Source organism: Chlorocebus sabaeus, chromosome 3, assembly GCF_047675955.1.
Source record: "Chlorocebus sabaeus isolate Y175 chromosome 3, mChlSab1.0.hap1, whole genome shotgun sequence".
In the NCBI taxonomy this organism is placed as follows: Eukaryota; Metazoa; Chordata; class Mammalia; order Primates; family Cercopithecidae; genus Chlorocebus; species Chlorocebus sabaeus.
Window position 1 is genome coordinate 74,955,248 of NC_132906.1, and position 21,060 is coordinate 74,976,307.

The window sequence follows — 21,060 nt, forward strand, 5'->3', positions numbered from 1 at the left end:
CGCAGTGGCTCACACCTGTAATCCCAGCACTTTGGGAGACCGAGACAGCTGAATTACTTGAGGTCAGGAGCTCGAGACCAGCCTGGCCAACAGGGTGAAACCTCATCCCTACCAAAAATACAAAAATTAGCTGAGTGTGGTGGTGGGCACCTGTAGTACAGCTACTTGAGAAGCTGAGGCAGGAGAATCGCTGGAACCCACGAGGTGGAGGCTGTAGTAAGCCAAGGTTGCGTCACTGCACTCCAGCCTAGGCAACAGGGCGAGACTCCATCTCAAGAAAGGAAAAAAACTAAAAAGATACATAGATAGACATCATCAGTTATCCTTGGTAGAGAGGTTAAAGAAGAAAGGTCTATAAAGTAAGGATTAGTCAAAAGCTGTAACGAGCAGTTTTCCCTTCCTCCACTCCAAACTAACAGGTATCTGTCTCTCCCATACATCAATACTATGTGGGAGGTATAATTTTGGTAGGACTTGAGAATCCTCAGTATGGTTGAGGGTAAAAGTATTATTGTGAAAGAAAAAGTATTAAAACTATCTACCTACTTACCTACTGTATTAGTCCATTCTCACTCTGCTATAAAGAAATATCTAAGACTGTATAACTTATAAATAAAAGAGTTTAAATTGGCTCATGGTTTTGTAGGCTGTACAGGAAGCATGGAGGCATCTAGCCCTGGGGAAGCCTCAGGAAACTTACAATCACAGCAGAAGGCAAAAGGGAAGCAGGACGTGTTCCACAGCAGCAAGAAAAAGAGAAGGGGGAGGTACTACATACTTTTAAATAACCAGATAGCATGAGAACTCACTCATTATCATGACACAGTACCAAGGGGGAAATCTGCACCCATGATCAAATCGCCTCCCACCAGGCCCCACCCCCAACACTGGGGATTACAATTTGACAGGAGACTTGGACAGGGATACAGATCCAAACCATACTGTCTACCTACCTATAATAAATATTGACATCTACACTCTGGTCCCAGCCTACTTCTCCCATTTGGCTCCCAGAATTATTGCAACCAGGGAGTTACTCTCAGGCAGGACGTTGGAGGCGTCTTCTCTCAGTATCTGCCTAGTTTAACAGGAAACAAAGACAAAAGAGGCACGAGACATGGCTTCTGATCTATAGTATTTCTGGATCTTCTCCCTTTGTGTACATGGTGGAACTACACATTTGTTGTAATTTGTATTGTTTTCTCTCGAATTTGGTCTTAAAGTCTCTCTTTCGCTCAGGAATGGCCATAAGTAAAGAGAGCCACTGTGCCTGGTCCCCAGATGGAAGCTCCTACTTGGCAGTTTCTCTCTCCACACCTGTCTCCCACTGCTCTGGTGACCTTTGAAGCATGTATTGATATGAAAGTGAGATACCAAGCGGTAATATACAGAGTCACCTGGACTAAAAGGGGCCACTGCTGCCAATATTTTGGGGGCATTTGTTTTTCCAGCCTGACCTCCCTTATCCTGGCTAACAAACATAGGTTCCCTAACAAGCACCTAAGTCAGATCACACAGGTCTAACAATTGCTGAGCTCCATTTGCACATCAGAGTTTCAGCCAGCTTTTCAGTCCCCATTCTTAAATATTAGCATATGGCCATAATCAAGGGTCCCCACTTATGTTAAGTGTATTACATGAAAAAGGGTTACATCTACAAGCAGAAAAAAATTCCAACTTTAAACAGAGACTCTACTGAGAGAAGAAAACATTTATAAAAATATAGTCCCCCTTTTCTGAGATTTTAGTTTCTGTGGTTTCATTTACCTGTGATCAACCCCAGTCTGAAGATAGATAAGTACATTACAATCAGGTATTTTGAGAGAGAGAGAGAGAGTCTACATTCACATGACACAGTAGATGGTGATAATTGCTGTAGTTTATGATGATTTATTGTGGTTAATCTCTTACTGTGCCTAATTTATGAATTAAACCATCACATAGGTATTTATATCTAAGAAAATACATTGGATATATAGGGTTTGTCACTATCTGAGGTTTTGGCATCTACTAGGGGTCTTGGAATATATCCCCACTTGATAAGGGGAGAATACTGTGATGTCATTACCATCCTAATAAGGCCTAAGAATATTTAAACAAACAAAAACTACACAAGTTCCACTTGGAGAAACAAAGGCCAGTAAGCTTTAAATCTATGAAAAGATCAACAAAGTGACTGAATAATAAAGTTCAAGAAATCTCCTAGAAAGTACAGTAAAATGATGGATACTAGGAAAAGAAATTAGAGAACACGTTCAGGGTTTCCATTGTTCAAATAATGAGACTTTCAGACACAACAGAGAAAATGAAATAATTCAAGAACATTTCCCCAAATAGATATGCATTTCTAGATGAAAAGGGCACAGTGAGATGACCGGCACAGAATATCCAATAGCGCCACATCAAAGGACATCACGATAAAGTTTCAGAACACAACGTAAGAGACACTACATAAACTTAAGTCTTCTCATCTATAAACTTGCTACATCTCTCCATTTATTTAGATCTTCTTTTAAGACCACAGATAAGATTAGTTGTAAGGATCATGGTTCTCCTTTAGTTTTGGCTTTCAATTTTATTGTGTTGTGGTCAAGGGCTCCATGTTCTTTGTGTTAAAAGCATTTGCTAAGAGTTAATATTTACTTTGTGCCTTAATATATAGTCTCTTTTCTAAACATCTTATATGTGAGCTTTAATTTATGTGCTATATCCACTAGTCATTACCCCACCTGTAATGATGGTATCTATGAAGATATATATATAATATATATGTTATTCAATAAATATTCAACAAATATATAATTCAATAAATATATATTATATTTAAGTTTATTGAACATATAGATATCCAATATCTATATAGAGAAAAAATATATATTTATTTAATATATAGAGATTACCCCAACTGTAGTGATGGTATCTGTGAACATACATATATATAGGTCAATATATATTAAATATATATTTATTCATTTGTTAGATAAAGCTTTAATTTCAATCCAATGCAATAAGAAACACTCCTTTTTTAAAGAAGTTACAAACAACTAAAATACAATTACAAGTATCAGACAGATAAAAATATCAGCCATTTTACTGTTAAAACCCAGACTGGAAAATGTGATTACATACGATATGTAATGTTTCATCTAAGAATTATTATCAAGTCACAAGCATAGCTGAAAAATATCACTGATTTTCTCAAAAGGAATAGAGTCCGCCTTATTTACTCCACGGTAAAGCACAGGGAAGAATGTATCTTCACTGTAGTCTGGCAAATCCAAGAGAGGATGAGAAATCTAAAAGTTTAGCACATTTTGTTTTGTTTGTTTGGTTTTTGAGTTGAGTTCCTTGGAAATTCACGAAATTAGTACACTGCCAAATAAATAGTTTGCAAAATTTTTTCTATTCTGCAGGTTTTGTATTCACTTTATTATTTGTTTTGCTGTAGAGAAGCTTTTTAGTTTAAAAATTTTACATTTGTCTATTTTTATTTTTGTTGCCTATGCTTTTGAGATCTTAATCATGAATTCTTCGCTGAGACCAATGCCCAAATAAGTTTCCTTAGATTTTCTTCTAGTATTTTTGTGGTTACAGGTCTAATATTTAAATCTTTAAAAGAAAACATATAAATGCAAATGACTAATGGGCATATGTTGCTTCTATTTTAATTGTTTCTAACTTCAGAAGAAAAAGAATATTCCTAACTCTACTGGTTCCAAACACAGCCCTTATCAAACTGTAGATATCATCACTACAGTTAATGACTAGTATATATAGCATCAGGCTTCTTTGTTTGTTCATTTGTTTCTTCTTGACTTCTATTAGATTTCATTAATACTCTTTTCCTCAGTGGACTAGGAATGTATACATCCTATATTAATTATTTAAGTGGCAAGCTTTGAATTTTTAATATTTGATAAAATACATATTTGTGTGGATAAAACATAAGGTTAAGATTTCACACTTCTTCCTAATACAAACATGCTAGAATATTTAAACAATTATTTCCAAATGTTGTAATCACATTATGATTTGAACTCCCTAATATAACCATTGCTTTGTTTTTTCAGGCAACATTGATAGACAGTTACTTAGATGCTTGTCAGTTACCTTGATCACTATTACGACTTTCATACCCCTCTTTCATTCTAGGTTGAGTTTCTTGCATTTTTAAGTGTGGTCTTAAATAATTTTTTAGAATTGGGAAAAAAAAGTAAAGACCCAAATAAACACAATCAGAAATGACAAAAGTGACATAAATGATCCCACAGACTACAAAAGATTCTCCAAGACTACTATGAACATCTCAGTCCCACAAACTAGAAAATCTTGAGGAAACGGATAAGTTCCTAGAAACACACTACCTCCCAAGATTGAATCAGGAAGAAAGTGAAATCCTGAACCGACCAGTAGCAAGTTCCAAAATTAAATCCATAATAAATTTTTTAAAAACCTATGAACCTAAAAAAAAGCCCTGCACCAGATGGATTCACAGCTGAATTCTACCAGATTTACAAAGAGAAGCTGGTACCAATTCCCCTGAAACTATTCCAAAAAAATAAAGAAGAAGGACTCCTTCCTAACTCATTCTATGAAGCCAATATCATTGTGATACCAAAACCTGGCAAAAACACAACAAAATAAGAAAACAACAGGCCAGTATCCCTGATGAACATAGATGCAAAAATCCTCAGCAAAACAGCAAACTGGATTCAGCAGCACAGAAAAATTTAACTCATCACAATCATATGGGTTTTATTCCTGCGATGCAAGGTTGGGTCAATATATGCAAATAAATAAAGGTGATTCACCACGTAAACAGAATTCTAATAAAAACACATAGTTATTTGAATAGGCACAGAAAAAGCTTTTGATAAAATCCAACATCTTTCATGATATAAACAGAGTAAGCATTGAAGGAAAATACCTCAAAAGAAGAGCCATCTATGACAAATACACAAGTAACATCCCATTGAATGGGCAAAAGCTAGAAGTATTTCCCTTAAGAAGTGAAACAAGACAAAACGTCTACCCTCTCCACTCCTATTCAATATAATATTGAAAGTCCTACTGAGAGGAAAGAGAAATAAAAGATATCCAAATAGGAAAAGAGGAAGTCAAATTATCTCTCTTTGCTGACAATACAATTCTATGCCTAAAAAATTTTAAAGAATGCCAAAAGTCTCCTAAACCTGATAAGCAATTTCAGTAAAGTTTCAGGATACAGAATCAATGTGAAAAAAATCAGTATTATTACTATATACCAATAACGTTCGAGCTGAGAGCCAAATCAATAGCATAATCCCATTTGTAATAGCCTTAAAAAATAAAATACCTAGGAACACATCTAACCAAGAAGGTGAAAGATCTCTACAAGAAGAACTACAAAACACTTATGAAAGAAACTGCAGATGACACAAAGGGGAAAACATTCCATACTCATGGATTAGAAGAATCAATATTGTTAAGTGGTCATACTGCCCAAAGCAATCTATAGATTCAATGCTACTCCTATCAAATGACCAGTGTCATTTTTCGCAGAATTAGGAAAAAAAAAGTCAAAATTTATATGGAACAACAACAAAAAAAGCCTAAATAGCCGAAGCAGTCCTAGGTGAAAAGAACAAAGCTGGAAGCATTACATTACCCAACTTCAAAGTATACAAGGCTACAGTAACAAAAACAGCATGGTACTGGTACAAAAACACAGACGAATGGAACAGAATAGATAATTCAGAAATAAAGCAGCACACATAGAAAGAAATGATCTTTGACAAAGTTGACAAAAATAAGCAATGGGGAACAGACTCCCTATTCAATAAATGGTACTGGGAAAACTGGCTAACCATATACAGAAGAATTAAACTGAACTCCTACATGTCACCATATACAAAAATTAACTGAAAATGGATTGAAGACCTAAATGTAAGACCTCAAACTAAAAAAAGTTTCCCAGAAGAAAACATAGGAAATACCCTTCTGGACTTCATCCTTGGCAAAAATTTATGACCAAGTCCTTAAAAGCAACTGCAGCAGAAATAAAAGTTGACAAGTTGGACCTAATTAAACCAAAGAGCTTCTATACAGCAAAAGAAACTATTAACAAAGTAAACAGACACCTTACATAATGGGTAAAAATATCTGCAAACTATGCATCTGACAAAGGTCTACTATCCAGAGTCTCTAAGGAAGTTAAACAAAACAAGCAAAACACAAATAACCTCATCAAAAAGTGGGCAAAGTACATGAACAGACACTTCTCAAAAGAAAACACAGAAGCAACCAATAAACGTATGAAAAAAAATGCCTAACATCACTAATCATTAGAGAAATGCAAATCAAAACCACAATGAGATAGTATCTCACACCAGTCAGAATGGCTATTATTTAAAAAATAAAATAAAACAGATGCTGGCAAGCCTGGGAAGAAAAGGGAACACTTACACATTTCTGGCTGAAATGTAAATTAGTTCACCCACTGTGGAAAGCAGTTTGGAGATTTCTCAAAGAAGTAAAAACAGAACTACCATTCCACCCAGCAATCCCATTAGTGGTATATACTCAAAGGAAAAGAAATTGTTCTACCAAAAAGGCACATGCACTCATATGTGCATCATAGCACTATTCACAATAGCAAAGACCTAGAACCAACGTAGGTGTCCATCAATGGTGGACTGGATAAAATGTGGTACATAGACACTGATATGATTTGGCCGTGTCCCTACCCAAATCTCACCTTGAATTGTAGTTCCCATAATTCCCATGTGTCATGGGAGGGACCTGGTTGCAGGTAATTGAATCATGGGGGCAGGTCTTTCCTGTGCTGTTCTCATGATAGTGAGTAAGTCTCATGAGATCTGATGGTTTTATAAAGGGCAATTCCCCTGCACATGCTCTCTTGCCTGCCGCCATCCCTTTGCTCTTCCTTCGTCCTCTGCCATGATGGTGAGGCCTCCCCAGCTATGTGGAACTGAGAATCAATTAAAACTCTTTCCTTCATAAATTACCCAGTCTCAGGTATCTTTCTTAGCAGCATGAGAACAGACTAATACAGACACCATGTAGCTATAAAAAAATGACATTGTGTCCTTTGCAGCAACATGGATGCAGCTGGAGACCATTATCCTTGGCGAATCAATGCAGAAACAGAAAACCAAACATCACATGTTCTCACTTAACAGTGAGAGTTAAATCTTGCCTACACACTGATATAGACGAGAACAACAGACAATGGGGACTCCAAAAAGAAGGTGGGCAGGAGGAGGGCAAGGGCTGAAAAAATTTCTATTGGGTACAATGTTCACTGTCTGGGTGATGGGATCAACAGAAGTCCAAGCCTCAATATCACATAATATACCCTTGTTACGAACCTGCACAAGTACCCCCATGAAACTAAGATAAAAATGGAAATTAAAACTAAAAAACATTGGTCAGGGAATGGTTAGAAACACTCACTCTTTCTTGAAAGTACTCATTTCTTCTACATCATTTAACTCTGTATAGAATTCTATATAGATAATTTCTTTCTTTCATGTTTAAAATAAATTATTCTGACCTGGTGTATGGCTCATATAATCCCAACACTTTGGGAAACCAAGGCAGGGGTATCACTTGAGGCCAGGAGTTCAAGACCAGCCTGGACAGCAAAGAAAAACCCCCATCTCTACAAAAATAAAAAAAAAAACTATCTAGGCATGGTGACATGTGCCCATAGCCCCAGCTTCTTGAGAGGCTGAGGCAAGAGGATTGCTGGAGCCCAGGAGTTCTAGGCTGCAGTGAGCTATGATGGTATCGCTGCACTCCAGCATGGGCAACAGAACAAGACTCTATCTCTAAAATTAGTAAGAAAAATAATAATAGAACAAATTATTCTACTTATTTTAGCCTCTGTTATTGTTTCTTTGAAATTAATCTAATGTTTTGTTCTGTTAACAGCCACCTGTTTTTTTTTTCTGGTCATTTAGAAAAATGTATCTTTGGTACTGCAGAATATCACTACCATGTGTCGAGACATAGATATGATTTTTAAATTATTTTAATGTTTAATAGCACTTTATGTCCATATTATCACTAACCTAAACAAGATGTAACATTTTCTAATTTCATTAACTCATAGTAGTTTTTCAGCCTTATACTTTTTAAAAATAATTTTCTGAATCATTAGTAATAATTATTCCAGATTACCTGTAAATTCTTATGACTAAGAACCAGTATATAACTGAATACTGTGGCATATTTAATAGATATGCTTTAATACTTAGCTTTAATTACCAATTATGCAAAAATGACCTTTTAAATTTTCTATTTGCATATTCATTCTAGAAGAAATTTCACAAGTATGATAAAAACCACAACATCAGTATTGCTACAAAATCGCTTAAAATTGTGTGTTCTTTCAAAATAAGATGTGTGTTCTTTTGCTAAAACCTTCAAAAATCAATAAAGCAAACTTAGGAAAAATAACTGGATGACCATTATTAGATGAAACATACCATTAGGAACTGTCAAAAGATCTAAACAATATTCCCTTCATGTATAAACTTCAATCCAGAAAAAAAATCTATTTATTATTCATTATTAGAGAGCCACTAATCATTTGATAGATTGACAAATAATTTTCCTTGCTATTACTCAGAGCTATAATTTCACAATAAATTATACTATTTTACCTTAATCTTTGGTTTACAGTCAGAATCCTTCATTACTTCATTTCATTCATTGCTTCCCTTATTAACAATTTGGATAACTCCATTATTTTTACATAATTTGTCAAAAAAGGAAGGCTACTATTGCTATAAAACATTAAGACCAAAAAGAGGAACTATATCTCAAAACTCTGTTTCATAAGGAATAGAAAAGGCTTTCATGAAGACAGCTGCATTGCACTTCAGTTACGAGTTTTGATGAGGCTATAGGGCTACCAGGAACCTTGTATCTTTAGCCACACAGTCATCTTCTTTGGTTCTCAGGTTATACGGAAGCCCTAGGTTTTGGAAAATAACTCATCATTTTAAAAAGTATATCCTCGACTCAAGTGACCCAACATACTGGATGCACCCGCCAATCATATTTACTAGGAGACATGATCTGACTGAATTAGCTCCTCATACTTTTTTAAAAAATGGCAAATAGTTATGCTTAGCCCTCTCAGATTTGTTAGAATCCTTAATGTCCAGCCAAAATACATGTGGCTAATGTTAGCATAAATGACAAGAATTAGTCTAGTAACTAGTGACCAAAATTAACAGTTTAGATTTAACATAATAAGATTCATAACAATTTTATTCAGAAAATATTTGTTGTCAGTTTCCTCATAATGAATTTTTTCCATATTTACCACTCGTCTTATTACATGTAAAATTTTAATTCATATCTAATTCTAATCCTTTATTTTACAGTCTGAGTTGCTGCAATATAATTTTTGTTTTTATATTAAAAGAACTAAGTTAGAGAAACATATTTGTAATTTTATGCCCTGGATTAAATTCATCAACATTCATTTGCCTAATTATTGCTAAATGCTTGCTAGGTCAATACAGAAATTAATGAGAGAGTCTCTACTCTCAAGGAAACACAGCAATAGACTATTAGAGTAAAAAGAACATTAAAGAGCATGAAAGTATATATATACAGGTATTTTATTAAAAATTATATATATTAAGTGCTATCAAAATACATTTTTCTGTATTAATAAATATTTACTCCCTAAAGAGTTTTAAATAAATGAATGCACCTTAATTTTCCTAACCCAATTCCCTACCAATTGGCACTTAATTTGCTTAGGATTTTCATTAACAATGCACAGATTAACATTTTGTGAATAAATATGTGCACATGTCCATTATTCCCACAGAATGGCTTCATAAAAGTGTAATTATTTGGTCTAAGCAAATGAACATTTTAAACACTTGTAATATATTTTAGCAAATTCTCTAGTGAAGGGCTGTACCCTTGCCCAACTGGTTACACTCTCCTCTCTGTCTTGCTTTTAACACCTGGACAACAGATAATTGACACTTCATTGTGTGTATGATAGTATTTATTTGTTGTCCAGTGAAGAAGACTTTACCTTTTCCTTGTAATTGTAAATATCCATTTCTGGTCTTTCACTATTTCTCTACAGGAACATTTACAGTTTTCACATGGATTGTAAGAACTATTTTTACGTTCAAGACATGATCTTTTTGCTGCAATCTATAATGCAAAATTTTCTCCATTTTTCTGTGTGGATCCTCAATTGTGTTGTGGTTTTTTTTGTTGTACCAAAGGTTCTTGTTTTGTGTATGATGTCAAAACTATTAATTTTCTCTTTATAGATTCTGACTTAAAACATGTAGGCTTTACCCACCTGTATATAAATAAAAATATAGAGCTATATATTTTGTTTACTTACTCATTATTTTGACTTAAGTTTTGGCCCCACAGACATTTACTTTAGACAATGCTTTGAGATACAATTCTAGCTAATTTTTTTAAAATATTGATTTAATAATTTAGCCAGCAAGATATTTTGATTAACTCTACTCTCTTACTGAAAATGCTCTCATTTGAAAGTTCCAAGAAACATGGGTCATAGCTAAAGTCAACCAGCTAGACTGTGGCAAAGCCGGAATTTGACCTCAAGTTCAATGCTTTGAAAGTGTAGTGGCAAACAGCATGGCTCTGGAATTGATGAGGACCACATCTAAACGGGGCACAACTGGAATTCTGCCACAGCTATGTTACCTTGAGTAAATTACTTCCTCCACACCTGTTCTTAATATTTAGAATAAGGGGAAGTAATTCTATAAAACTTTCTAATCTTTAGAATAAGGGGAAATAATATCAAACTTATCATGTTCTTGTGTAAATGAGTCATTATTCAATTTATTCATTCAACAATATTCATTAAAAGTGTTCTATGTAATAGATATTTTTTGAGGTGTCATGACCATAGCTACCTTAAAAATGGATATTTTCTAGAAATAAATTACTTTGACTTCATGATAAACAGTGTTGAATTCAAATAATGATCTATAGGATCTGGAGTCCTGCTCCCAGCATTCCATCTGTCCTGCACTCTCACCATTGGAATGGTGAAAAAGACACCTGGTGGAGATACATGTGTGTGTGTGTGTGTATGGTTTTTTTTTGACTCTCTAAGTGTGCAGGAAAAGGCTGTGAGTGCATACTGTATATTCACTCTCCAGCACAATACCTGACACAGAGCTGGCAGTGAATAGATTTTATAAATGAAAGAGCAAATTAACAATGTATACATTCTTGTCCATGCAATTTTATTAAAAATAGAATACACTGTCTCTAAACATACTTGTCTTTCCTTAGTGAAACTAAGAGAATGTTTAAAATACGTAGACAGATGAAATAGAGATAGAGGAAAATACCTACACTCTCCCACCTCTGTGTAAATCACAAAAAGAAGGTGCTGTCCTCTCAGATTCATCAGGCCATTCTGATTCGCCATCATTAACTTGCCCACGTGGATTCTACCTCTGAAAACGTTCGGTTACGTGATTAATACCCCAAAGTAGCACCTACTCAGCCATCCCAGATGACAAGCAAGGAGAGAAAACACTCCTAATGCACTTTGTAGGTAACATAATTTATCTTTTTTGTTCTCAATTTTATTGACTTGTTGATGCCAAGCAATGTGCTTGGAATCAGGGAGGCAGGTGATCAGAGCATAGACTGGGTCTAGACTTCTGGATTTGATCTTGGCTCCACTGCTTGTGGTCATTTAACTTTCTAGTGTCTCAGTTTTCTCATCAGGTAATAATATCAGTGCCTATTTTATGCGACTGTTGTGAAAATTAAATGACTTAATATTTGTGAAGTACTTGGAACTGTACCTGACACCATAGCAAGTGCTCTGTAGATAATATCTATAAATTAATCCACTTTACCACTTCCTTAGCAGAGCACTCCCTGACCAAGTTACATCCCTTTACCTTCTTTCATTTTTTTTTTTTTTTTGAGATGGAGTTTCGCTCTTGTTCCCCAGGCTGGAGTGCAATGGCACAATCTCGGCTCCCCGCAACCTCTGCCTCCTGGGTTCAAGTGATTCTCCTGCCTCAGCTTCCCAAGTAGCTGGGATTGCAGGCATGTGCCACCACGCCTGGCTAATTTTATATTTTTAGTAGAGACGCTGTTTCTCCATGTTGATCAGGCTGGTCTTATACTCCCAGCTTCAGGTGATCTGCCCGCCTCAGCCTCCCAAAGTGCTGAGATTACAGGTGTGAGCCACTGCTCCCAGCCTACCATATTTCATAGCACCAATCGCCAGGCCTGTACCTGTGCATTAACATTACCTTTATTTTTTAATAACACAATTTTCTTTCCCCATCAGACTATAAACCACCAAGAGCAAAACTATGAATTTATTGACACCTTTGTGTTGCTATTATGCATATAAAAGAGTATTCAAAAATGACTTTGTTTTTCTTTAAAGTATTAATACAATAAATCTCAAAACTAATTTTTTTATAGGTCTTTATAAGACTTGGTATAATTTATAAGCTTGCTTAATTAAATTTCTTTATGAAAATAATCATTGCATCAAATAATCATGGAGCTCGACTTTTTGGCATGCTAATGTCTTTTTACAGATGACAAGGTTGTGATTTGATCCATAACTACAGCTATGACTGCCAGGCTCCTGAAAAGATCTTGAATTCTTTTCATATACTTATTACTCAAAGGCCATATTCCTTAGAACTGTTACATTTATTAGTAACACCTCAATGTAAGATGGTAAAATAGCATCTGACTGAAGGCAGAAAAGCTCTCCTGCCATTGTCTGGCTTGCAGGCATAAGATTTAACATCTTTCTACTTACATATTTTCACCCATGATGGCATCCGCTAAACCTGAATCAGTGTCTGGCTCATGAATGAATGAAATATAAGCTCAGAATGGCATAAGAAAACCTCTTTCATGGATCCAATCCAAACACAAATTCACAATGCTTAAAAATGAAAAGCAAATCCTGTAAAGCTCAAATTTATGTAGTTATCTTAGAATAAAATATATTTTTAATTGCCTGGAGTCCTCAAAGCTTCTTGTTAAGCTTAACAAAAGGTATAAAGCCATGACTAAAATATTCGCACTCCACTCTAGTCCCTATTTCAAAGAAAAAACAGGGAATCACTAGTTTATTCATCTTGCCTAATGACACAGAAGGGCAAAACAAGCACCCAAACAATGAATAATAATGTAAGAGCTCAGACTGTAAAATCAATATGTAGGATCAACAGAGCTTTGCTTCATTTTAATGCTCTCATCTCTGAATGCAGCAGAGCTTATCTTCTGAATTATATATATGTATTGGCCTAATTACATAAATATTGACTTTTCCTTATATGAAGTTTATTTTTTCAATCTCTCTGTAATTACCATGTCAATATTTGTGGCTGCAGTAACAATGAATTTAAATCTGTTAATTGTGACTGATAGTGGCATGCCATGAGATAATTCAGTCAGTCTCAGAATGCTGATGGCACTAGATAATAAGTGATGAATCAGTAATTCTCTAAGTATATCATACTAAGGTAAACATCTTTTAAAAGCAATTATTTCAACCCAGTTAATTTAGGGGTTAGTCTTTTTCTCAACTTGTCAGGTTTCATAACGTACAGAAGTAATAACCAGAATGCGACCGCATCTTGGTCTATGACTTTGCCTGCATTTTTTAAAATCAAACACTTTATCCCTAACTTCATTCTCCAGTCCACCCATTAACAACTTCTTTGATCTTTTGATAGATATCTACACCTCCATCCTCACAGTTGTGTGTGTGTATGAAAGATAAAATTTAACATTTGTTGCTATTATTCTTTGCTATTTTCTATTTCCATAAAGGTACTACCCCTGATCTCACTTACATGTGGAATCTAAAATAGCTGAAGTCATAAAAGGGGAAAGTAGAAGGGTGATTGCCAGAGGATGGGTGTGGGAAGGGAAGGGGGATGATGGGTGGAGGGTACAAAGTTTAGTTAGACAGGAGGAAGAAATGTTTTAGACCATTGCGCAGCATGGTGACTATCATTCATAATGTATTGTATATTTTCAAATTGCTAAGAAGGTACATTTCAAATGTTCTCTCCACAAGAAAAATGCTAAGGATGTGAGGTGATGGATACGCTAGCCAGCTTGATGTTATCATTCCTCCTGGTATACATGTCAAAATATCACATTGTACCCCAGCAGTATCGATAAAATTTGTCAAGTAAAAATAAAAATAAATTTTAAAGAGATCTTAGGCCTACTTTATTCTAATGTAAAATATGATCTGTATAAATTCTACTTTTAAAAAATATTTTATTCAATTATATTCCCTCACCTGATTTTATTTTCACAGGAAAAGTTTTCAGTTACTGAAGTTGATACATCTCTGAAACAAGAACTAATCCCATACCTCAGGATATATTAATTAAATGTCTTTACTTTCTTATCAGTGGCACAGAAATGTTCCAAAAATTTTAAAAAGCTAAAAATATTTTCACTTTGCTCTTATAATATTTCTGAGAATTTTCACCCAAGAGCTTGAACTCTCCAATTTAAGTAGGACGGGAATACCCGTGTCATATTAATCATTTAGAGTTAGGTGAACACAGAGAATGCTACCCAAAAACCAAGCTGTCCACACTTTGAGTTTAAGAGTTGTGCTGGACGTATTATGGTGAAGTGGCCATGCATCATCCTGTGCTTTCTTATTTGCCTCTACAGGGATGCCAGATGATATGAACTTCAGTGATGTAAAGCAAATCCATCAGACAGACACTGGCAGTACTTTAGACACAACGGGAGCAGGATGTGCAGCGGCGACTGAATCTATGACATTCACTCTGATAGGTGTGGTGATGTTACTTCCTGGGATTTGGTAACTGAACTCGTCTGTCCTGACATACCTTACTGAAGTCTCGATTTCTTCTCTCTCTGCATATGCCAGGAATAAGAGATCCTTTTTCAATGTAACAATTATATTTATGAAAAGATATGTCACATTAACTTCTCAGAAGCCAAGCTGAAATAGTCGTAAAGTCCTTAAAACTCAACCTTTGAATGACACACTTTAAAAATATGTCTTTTTTGAATCTAACTGAAAACCTTCTTAACTTCTAATATATTAAATCTGAAGATGTGAAGGACACAGAAGTGACTTTGAATAAGAAGAATTTAGTGTATCTGTAATTTTATTATCAATTCCAAGCCCCTTCCTTTCTAAATTAAAAATGTTTTCATTTGAAAGTGTATTTGCCAGACAATGAAAACAGTATGCAGTATTTCTTAAAGTACTGAAATTAGAACATCATGAAATCAATCAAAACATACAATGGCAAGTAGTATGCATGCATATTCAAGAGACTCTTCCATTTTTGCAAGCTGTAGAAGGAAATGTCTGAATGTCTGTAAGTTATGGGGTAGATTCTTGAGAAGCATTTCACATAATTTCACTGAAAAACTTTGATAATTTTGACCCACTGTAACTTAGCCACTGATGAACCTTAAAGCTCAGTATTTTAGTAACGTCTGATTTGTATTCCATTATATTCAAAATGCATCTTTGGTATTGTGCCTCTGCTCCCGCCTCTCTCTTTGCCTCATACATTTAGCTATGTTGGGAAGCACATGCCTGCTCTAGGAATATCTCCAATAAAGCTGTTAACTATTTGGTGAAAATTTTTGAAGAATATTTGTCATTTTCTTCTGGCAAAAATGATATTTTCACCCATTTTCAAAATATGATGTACTACTTCTTTTTAAAGCCTGATGTTGAACAACGCTACCTATGCATTTCTAAGGTTCCTATGAATATCTGCAGACATGTACAGAAAATATGATATGCAATGCTTTAGATTTTTTCCTATTTGCTCATTAATGGAGCTGCAAACCAACAGTCCTTAATTTCTCAGTTGGGATAAGTTGCCTCAATAGACGCTAATAGGATATGTCTATGGCTATATTTGAGGAAAAGAGAAGTTAGTTTTTATTAATAAGTATCATATGCAGTCAACAGAGAAAATATAATTAATACAGTCACAGAATAGAAAAGGGAATTGCTGACCTCAAATAAAAAAACAAACAAATTTGAAATGACTTCTGACAAAGAGGTAAACAAGACACAGCCAACTGCAAACATTAATGAGGTAAAATCCATTTCTGCCAATCAGGAAACAACATACCATCAAACCTTGTTCTCTCTTAAGTTCTCAGTTAACAAAATGATCTAAGGATGGTTCGTTTAAATCGCAACATTTTTAAGCTGCCCAATCGGGTTTTACTCTCCGTTCAAACATGCCTCACAACCAGAAAGAAGTGTTAATTCTACCTGTCAGTTCTGGATGCCATTTTCCTAGGCTTCCATTCCACACCTAACATTCCCTGATCATTTGGTTAATAACTCATTTGCACTCACCATGACACACTCCACAAATTACAAACTTAAACCTAGTTTAAAAACTGTTTACTTCAACCTCAGCTCTTCATTTACATCAGTCTTGGGAAAAAGTGATACTAAGGCACTCATTTGCTGCCCTCCAGCCCAAGTCATGATTGGCTTGCTACAGCAAAATTTCAGACCCAACTTAAGAGAAATTTAATTCTTAAGACAAACCAACTGAAGAGCATGCTTTAGCATTCTAAGATATATGGATAAAATTAACTGACAGAAGATAATTTCAGATATGGTAAGAAATGAACAAAAGCAGAGAGGTGAAGTCAACAGAAGAAATGATTTAAAAAAAAAAAAACTAAGTTTTACATGCTCAGATGGGTGTTGTTTATCTGCAAGTGGGTGCTTTGGGGACTATATAAGCAATAATGGTGCTGCTAGAACACTGCTTCAAACACTGAGGGGTTTTCAGAATTTCTTTAAGAGCCTATGGCAAAATTGTTAATATCTCAGTAAGGATACTTATCCATTAATACTTCCCATTCTGTGACACTTCATATCTACATAGTTCCTTATGAATTACAAAGCCCTTTCACATGAGATAGAGTATCTCACTGGACTTTCTTCGCCCCTCAAAGTTAGACTTGATTTTCAGTCAAATAAAAACAATAATGCTGATTTTTTATATGGCTCAGAATTTGCTTTTGGTGAGTTTTGCATTAATAAGGTCTAAGAAAGTTTTGAGCAATGATAAAAGTGTTGGAAAGTGTCTACTTTCCAAGATTATTTAATAGATTATATCAGATTGTATATATTTAAAAATATCACACACATCTTATAGTGATATTTTATGCTGGTGTAATTTTTAAAAGAGCCATATTCTTGAATCCCTGAGTTATTTTTATATGAGTTTAAGTAATCATAAAACATACTCTGATATTTTGCATATATTGGGGAGAATAGGTTTAGAAGCAGAACATTTACTTGGCCTTTGTACAGACACCATGATAAATGCCTTTATGCACAATGTCATTTAATCTCCCCAAAAACATTGACATTTCCATTTTACCAATGAGAAAACTGAGCGTATAAATAGTAGGGAATTTGACAAATGTCATACGACTAATCATAACAGAGTTAGATGGTGAGTATAATGCCTTTAAATAAACTGTATACCTTCCTGGTTCAAAGATACAGTTTTGGAACAACAGTGAGAACAACAGGTTAGCACAAAAATCATTCAGAGACTACTTAAGTCTCCATACTAGGATTTAACAAATACAATTGGCTATAGAATAACTGTCTAATTATCAAAATGCACATTAGTGTAGAAACATAATAAAAAGGAGAAGTGTAAACATGGACTTTTTTTAGTACCATTCATTACCCTCCTATATATTCAAATCCACTCTAAACACATCAGCCCTGAAAATAAATCGACTGCCGAAAATGAGAAAGAAAACACAACTGTTACCTCTCTAATGGAATCATGAAGTTTATTTTAATTTCCTGTGCAACAAAAAAGTATAAAACATTTCTTTGGCCATAGGAGGGCATGAAAAAACATGAAAAGGAGGAGAGGAGGAAGGAAGGAAGGAAAAGAGGGAGGAGGGAGGGAAGGAAGAAGGGAAGGAAGGAAAAGGGCATGGCAGAATATTATATTTTAAATCTTAGATTTGCCTTTATCCTCTATTTATTCAGGAATATCTTATCAACGAAATAATGTCTGCATGGTTATCTTCTCACTAATAAAGGACTGAGGTTAATAAACTCTTTCCTCCCAACACTCAGATTTTCTGAAGTGCTCAATGATGCTTTGAAAAGGACTGAGTTCATTTGTTACTAATTGTTTGCTATCATATAAAATATTGTTTCTATCATCAGAATCCTTCAAGTACAATAAAAATAATTTTTTTCTTGAGTGAATATATTCAACCTTGATGAAATATGTTGAGCAGGTTATATCACTATTTTATTTAGTTTGCAAACTTTAATGTCATTCATATACAATTACATGGGTTATGAAAATTCAGAAATAATTTTTAATGTTAGGTATGAATTTGAACATATCAAGTTTTTCTTTAAATGCAGATTGTTGTCTATAAGTCATTTTTGATTCAAATACAGATCAAACATATTTCTCAAGTCAAAAGTCTGCTTTCCTTGCCTTTACTAAAATTACAGAGTGACTGAATTGCTGTTATAATTATTTTATGAATAGAGATTTAATCAAATATAATTCTTAAGCTATCCTTTCTGCTTCCTTGCACAGAGAAAACTGAGTAATTTCACCACAATATAATTTATATTTCCATAGTAGCAAAAACAATAACTTATTTGGAAGACAGTAGAGTAGCAGTGGATGTCTAAGGTTACTTTTTGGAAACATCTGATTTAAGAGACTTTTGCCTTCCTGCACTTGTCAACTGTCATATTGGAATCAACTTCATGAAGTTGTGAGAAGATCATACCTCTTATTTTCCCCTTAAAATTTTACTTTGACTACACTGAAGACCAAAGTGAAAGACAAGATACCAGAATTTGAAAGACCATAGAATTAAAAACAGAACAGTGAACGTTTAAGGATCAAAACTGGTTGGAGATAGAAGGAATGGGATTGACTGCAGTAATAAGTAAATTTTTACTTTTATGAGTTTTGATACCCACCTTCGAACATGTTAGATTAGAATGAACGAAGGGTCTTAGAAAAAAAAAGGGAGGTCTCTGATTTTCCTGAGATTACTCAGCCAAGACCACTAGCATAAGAAGAAGAAAGAACAAGAAGACCCAGCTGTAAGACAAATGCTGTGAACAGTATAGTATGTTCAAGAAAGAGTGACTCCGTAATTGTGCTCAGAGAGTTCCAGGACTCAATTTGCAAAGTCGATGTGATTTGCTCACTCAGGGTGCATTCTCACTCCTCTCCTTGACCTGCCCCCCACCAACGCCGTCCCATCCACATACACACTACACACTCATTCCCGACATACGTTTTCTTGCTATTGTCTCTATTTCCGTTCTGTTTTCTTGTCTGTAAAAATTGAGATAACTGTATCTACCTCACAGTGTTACTTAGAGAACTAGATGATCCAGCACCTATTAGGACCCTGCTGGCCCATGTTGAGCCACAATGATTCAGGTTTGTTCCCTTCCCACAGAGCTTTCTGTTAAAGTGCACGTGTTCCCAGGATGGGACAACACCAGAACATTTAGTTATGGATTCTGCCTGTCAATAAGCTTTTGATAGGGGAAGAAAGCTGTGTTAGTCTGTTTTCACACTATTATAAAGAACTACCCAAGACTGGGTAATTTTTGAAGAAAGGAGGTTTAACTGACTCACGGTTCTGTAGGTTGTACAGGAGGCATGGCTGGGAAGGCCTCAGGAAACTTAGAATCATGGCAAAAGGCAAAAGGGAAGTAGGCACAATCTTCACATGGCGGCAGGAGAGAGAGTGAAGGGGAAAGTGCTACTCACTTTCAAACAACCTGATCTTGTGAGAACTCAGTCACTATCAAGAGAACAGCAAAGGGCAAGTTCAACCCCATGAACCAATCACCTCCCACCAGGCCTCTTCCTAACACTGGGAATTGCAATTCAACATGAGATTTCGGTGAGGACCTAGAACCAAACCATATCCAGAGCATAGAGAAGATGGTTGGAGAGTGAATGAGTAGGGTTTAGGAAAGGGAAAGCGAAAAGAAGCATTGGACTCTGGAATGCACAAGGAACCCATCCTGCCTGCTTCATGTTTCATGGCTATAAGGCTTATTCACTGAAAGTTTATTTTTTTAAAGTATTGGGAGTAAGTGGTCTTTCTTTCATTGAATATAAAACGATATTAGCTCTGACCCAGTATTCAAACGTGAACTGGTGTCTACAATGACAAATTTAGAGACCTCCAAACCTTGCTTGAAGGTCTCCTTGACTGGTGTATTTAGACCTCCATCACTGTGTGATTATTATACTGTGGGGTACAGGACAGCCTGAAGAGTGGGAAGAACAAATATGAGTAAACAAGAAGTGTGTTGCTCAGTATCTCACCTAAGTTACCCCCAGGTGGTTATTTCTGAGAGGCAAAATCACGTCATTAAGGTCACATTGCCAATAATCGACAAAGCAAGCATTCTAAAACAAATCAGGCTTCAAAATCCTTTTTTCCACTGCGCCACTCAGTATCCCAGGGTTCAGAAAACTTTTGATAGGTCAATTAGGTTAGATTAGGCTACTTGCAGGTTTTACAGGCTATTTTTAAATGTTCCCTTGTTTCATTCACTTTCTAAAAAGTCTTCTAAGATATTTTATTTTTCATTTGTCTTTCATCTCAAATTTAGCTCTAGTAATAAGGGTGAGGATCCTGAGGAGATTCCATATGCCAGGTGCCCTAGTGTGGCCATCTGATGGGGTAATTGGCTCATTCATTGACTCACAAGCATCCAAAAATGCTGGAGAGAACAGCAAATGCAGCTTCAAAGGCTTTAGCGGTAATTTGCTGTATGACCTTCAGCAAGTCCTGTAACTCTTTGAACTTCTGTTCATTTGTACAATAATGTGGTTGAGCCAGATAATCCCTAAATTTTCTTCTGTATTTTTAGCATTCTAGATTTCTAGGCTAAAACAGAAAACATTATTGATGCAGTAAGACAAAACATTTGTTTATTTGATGTCACAT

The 21,060-nt window shown here is 35.2% G+C and overlaps 1 protein-coding gene across 1 annotated transcript in view; it reads left to right on the forward strand.

The window, feature by feature from the left end:
* GPC5 (glypican 5) overlaps window positions 1-15,753 on the forward strand; it is a 1,460,926-nt gene extending 1,445,173 nt beyond the window's left edge. The window contains exon 8 of the mRNA XM_007960682.3: window positions 14,725-15,753. Within this exon, the coding sequence (XP_007958873.3) occupies window positions 14,725-14,882 (158 nt within the window). The 3' untranslated portion in view covers window positions 14,883-15,753. The remainder of the gene's footprint in view (window positions 1-14,724) is intronic.
* The last annotated feature ends 5,307 nt before the right edge of the window (window positions 15,754-21,060 follow it).